Genomic DNA, 4,608 nt, shown 5'->3' with positions numbered 1-4,608 from the left:
GAACTTGGTCGAAAATAGTAAAATTAAGAACATTTAACCCCCCTAGATAATCCATTAACAAGAACAATTTTCTTAATTTTATTAGGTTTGTCTCTCCAGATGATTTATCCATTTGTGAGCATATGTGGGGTACTAAGTGAAGAGAAAATGTATGCTGCTCTCGCTCACTCTTCTGCCTTACTCAATAAAATTCTCCCTTGAATAGAAAGCTTTATTGTTAACCATAACTTATATTTCATTTGCATTTTTTGCATTTTCTCAAATTAGAGTTAACCATTACATCAGTGGAAATGACATACAGTGAGTCTCTAACTCCATTGTTTCCTCCTTCTTATATGTAAATCTCATTTGTTTAAAAGACCTCCGAAGAACAGGCGAATCTCAACATAACACCGACTGTTACGTAACAGTCGGGATCATTAATATGTACGCCCCCAATATTTGCATATGCCAGCCCATGTTCAAGGCATTAGACAAGGGCAAAACGTCTGGATCTGTGCACAGCTGAATCATCAGACTAGGTAAGCAAGCAGATGACATTAGACATGCTCCATGATGAACACTTTGTAAAAATCCATTTGAGGGTTATATTAGCTGTGTGAACTTTGTTTATGCGATGTATTAAAGAGTTGTGAGCTCGGGGGCGGGGAGCACGAGCATTTAAAATTATGCCCCAAAATAAAAAATGTAATAAAAAAAATCTATGGGGTATTTTGAGCTGAAACTTCACAGACACATTCAGGGGACACCTTAGACTTATATTACATCTTGTGAAAACTGGTTCTAGGGCACCTTTAAACTATGTCAGTATTTTCCAAATCATTATCTGCTTACCGAGTGATGGGTGTAGCTAGTTCAGACGTAAAGAAACATCTTCATCATACACATAACATCCCAAAGAAGTTTTTATTTACATATTGTATATACAGGTGATGTGTGTAGTCATTTAAACATGCTAATGTCTTCAGCTACACATCACTTATAATGTCCAAGACCATTAACAGACAAAGAACACAACATTTAGATGTTCATAAATATGATCCAGTTCCTCTTTTTAAAACAATAGCTCAGGCAAATCCATCAACACAATAAGCAACAAAATGGAGCAAACATCTGCTTTTCTTTAGATCTTCATCTTAAAAAAAATATATATATATATACATATAAATGTGGTATGACCCTAAAACGATGTCAGAACTAAAGAGGCATCCACACAGTAAAATCTCCAGAGTTAAATCAGATCTGCTCAGAGTACATATGGTCCTTCTCTAAATAGTGTTAAAATAACACTGAAGAAACTCTGAGCAGAGTTGATTTAACTCTGGATTTTGCTGTGCAGTTCATCCCTTTTAAGATGAACTTAATGCTGATATAAAGTAATGCACAAATATATCCATAATGATGAATAATTAGTGTCTATACACATCTTTTGTACATTGTCAACCATTGTCTCAAGACACTCAATTTCGCTCGATAATGGAATAATCTTCAAAACTGGTCTTAAACAGCTCCCTCACAATTTTCAAGAGATTATCTGTACAAGGGACATTTCCTAAAAACTACTCTATTCTGAATTGTCTCTATTCACAATTGTTCATATCTCTGTACTCTGACCGTCTTTGGGACTTTGCAGTATTTCTGTGGCTAAAGGCTCATTCTTACAGAATTGCACATGTGCTACTGAGTATTACGTGTAGATTGATAAAAACGAATGTAAATGTAAATAGTCAGAACTGCGAGTAAAAAAAACACAATGGCACCACAGACTATTCCAATGCAAGCTCCTACTACTCCATGTTCGGCACCAGCAACTGAGCCAAGAAGTGCTCCAACAATACCCATCCATGTATAGATCTGTGGAATGTTGATGTCTTCTGAATTCTTATGCTTGGGAGCCTCTACTGTTTCTTTCCTCTCCTCTGAATCTGTTTTACTTACTGTAACGGAAAAGAGCAATAATAGATTATTACATTAGCAAATGTGTGAGCAGCTATGGCTTTTGTGAAATAATACTCACAGTTAGGAGGATTGTCCAAACTTCCACGTCTCTGTCTGAGCTCACTCTCACCAGACGCTTCTCGTGTCTTGCTCTGAATCAGTTCATAGTAAGGTTGTGGTATGAAGACCTCACCACGGTTCTCCTCCACCAGGTCTTCTATCTTGGTAAAGAGTTCACTGATCTTAGCGTGGCTCTCAAGAACGTAGCTTCGGCCTTTGCAATTGTCCAGGATGTTCTTTGCTTTCTGGAAGTGAGCTTTGATGGCACAATCTCCCACTCCTTCATCACAAGCAAACAGCAGGATAGTGTGTTTCCAGACGCGCTCTGACAGCAACTCCATGTGCGTCTGTGCCGCTGTAATTTCATTTGTGGAAGGTTCTTCAGAGATCTTCACAGGAATGACCAGAAGCAGAGCATGAGGTCCAGGAGGACAAAGTGACACGCTTCTTTCAACTTCTTCTTTTATGTTCTCTGCTGATGGTTGTATTGAGGTTCTGTCCCATCCTGGTGCTTCAACAACTCTGATCCTCCTTCCTGCTTGTTCGCTTTTATGTATATTACACAGACCATTTTTCTGTCCTGACAGATTCTCACAGTTTAGGATTGATTTTAGAACTTTATTCGTATCATCTCCCGAGTTTCCTAGGATCACAATTCTGAGCTCTGATTGTAGAGAAACCCATGGAATAAAATCAAATGATTATTCCATAATGCTTTTTATAAAATATTTATTTGTTGGAAAAACACTTAGAGAGAGAGAAGATTCACTCACTCGAGGCTGAGAATCTAGTAGCCATGATCACAGCTAAGCTGCTCAAAGATGATTTTACAACATGCTCTTCTGCGCTGTAAAAATGATTGTTGTAAAAGTAATTCAAAAGTAAGTCTTAAAATTTTGACTTTGTTGATACTAAACAATTAAGTTTATACAAAGAAATCATAAAACAAAGTGTAATCAACAAATTAAAAATATTATATTACCTGAACAACATATGAATATAAGTTGATTTGAGAAAAAAAAATTAAGATAACAAATCGTGAAATTTACTTTTTACAGTGAAAATTATTTTTCTAAATTTTCATTTAATACTCACTATTTTGTCCAGCTGCTTCATTGAACATTGAAATGCCTTTAATCACTGAAGACAGATGACGTAAATGTCCAAGCCTGGGGAAGGTGAACACTGTTGAGCAGAATAATTCATAATTTAAAATTGCATAGTAGTAAAGGTGTATAAGCACTGGGTTCACCTTTTTAAAACTTTTTTAGCATTTAGCATTGCTCATTATGTTGCTAATACGAACCCTCTCTCACAGGAAATATAATTACGATATTTTCTTAAAAACATTTTTCAAATCTTTATTGAAAAAGTATTTCCAATATAAAGACAAAGACAGAGAGCACATATAAGTTTTTAAAGACATAAAAGCAACCCTTTGGAAGTATTGCGTCATCATTCTCCCGTTTCAGGTTCAAGTGAACCAAAAGCTTATACAACAACAGGATACACTTAAAAGCTTCATTTTCAATTTGTAAAAGCAATCACAGGAAACATGAAATCAAAAATATATCAAAATAATTCTTAAAATAGTATGAGCTATCAACTTACCTTGCAATGCTAGTTGTTTTTTCTTCTTTACTTCCGTATATAAAATACTTTCACTTTGACAATGCCATACAGGTAACTCAGGTACACATTTGCCTGTCTAAAGGGTGTGGAAGATAAAAAAAAGGAGTCAACTTACAGTTCTCTTAGGTGTTAGATACAGAAACAAGTACATATTTACAAGCAGAAGTAACAGGTCACAGTCATTTCAGCAACTTTACTTCACATCTGTGCGTTTGGCAGACACTTTAAAGCAACTTACACTAAGTCCCTTTGAAGCATCTGCCAAATATATGGAGATAGAATTGTTCCATTATTCCAGATAAATAGATTATGATCCACAAATAAATTTAAAGAGATTCAAAAAAAAAAAAAAAAAAAAAAAATCATATGCACAAATAAATAGAATGAGATCTACAAATATATGTCAGGATTTTCACAAAAAATGTGAATGGTCTCATCCTGCATTGGCTTAATACTATAAACCCACACAAAAAAAAAAAAAAAAAAAAAAAAGAGTAAAGGCATAAAAAGGCATATTTCATTTACAGCCTTCATGAACAATTAAATGATTAAATACAAAATTAATAGTAGTTATTAAGATTGATGTGGTTTGGAATTGGTAAGATGTGCCTGGAAAAAAAATATGATCAGACTGAAATGAATCCAGTTAACAGTAATGTTAATGTTATGGAGTAACAACACTCGACTACAACAACTCTTCCTCTTCTCTAAAGCAGCCCAACATGGCCCCGCCCCCTTTGTTGTGTGTTCTCGGGGGCGGGGTTTATGTAAATTGTATGTCACTAACCTGGGAAGAAGCTCGTTATAGTCCCTACCAGCCGTGTGTTGTAGTCCTTAAACAGAAAATTTCTCTCTTTGCATTGAACTTTGAGCGTTGTAAATTTGCAGATGTTGTTTATGATCAAACAGCAACATTACACACTAACTAAAGTTAAAAAAGTCACATCATAATCAGCCACCCCTTTAAGTCATTCTCAT

General features: G+C 35.3%; 1 protein-coding gene across 3 annotated transcripts; it reads right to left on the bottom strand.

The window, feature by feature from the left end:
• Positions 1–887: 887 nt before the first annotated feature.
• LOC125244180 (GTPase IMAP family member 2-like) lies at positions 888–3,893 on the bottom strand. 3 transcript variants are annotated; one of them, XM_048154212.1, is made up of 5 exons: positions 3,610–3,893; positions 3,094–3,183; positions 2,772–2,840; positions 2,018–2,662; positions 888–1,937 (listed from the first exon to the last, which is right to left on the bottom strand). In XM_048154212.1, the coding sequence occupies exons 2-5, from the start codon at positions 3,119–3,121 to the stop codon at positions 1,678–1,680; spliced, it is 1,002 nt and encodes a 333-aa protein (XP_048010169.1). In that variant the 5' UTR covers positions 3,122–3,183; positions 3,610–3,893; the 3' UTR covers positions 888–1,677. The 3 variants fall into 3 exon arrangements, with proteins under 3 accessions (XP_048010169.1, XP_048010170.1, XP_048010171.1); XM_048154213.1 differs by having other exon boundaries at positions 2,772–2,845; positions 3,610–3,884; XM_048154214.1 differs by having other exon boundaries at positions 2,772–2,845; positions 3,094–3,167; positions 3,610–3,679.
• Between the last annotated feature and the right edge of the window lie 715 nt (positions 3,894–4,608).

The sequence above is a fragment of the Megalobrama amblycephala genome, linkage group LG13 (genome assembly GCF_018812025.1).
Source record: "Megalobrama amblycephala isolate DHTTF-2021 linkage group LG13, ASM1881202v1, whole genome shotgun sequence".
Classification (NCBI taxonomy): Eukaryota; Metazoa; Chordata; class Actinopteri; order Cypriniformes; family Xenocyprididae; genus Megalobrama; species Megalobrama amblycephala.
The sequence above is the reverse complement of the archived record's forward strand: the minus strand, read 5'-3'. Positions and strand labels throughout refer to the sequence as shown.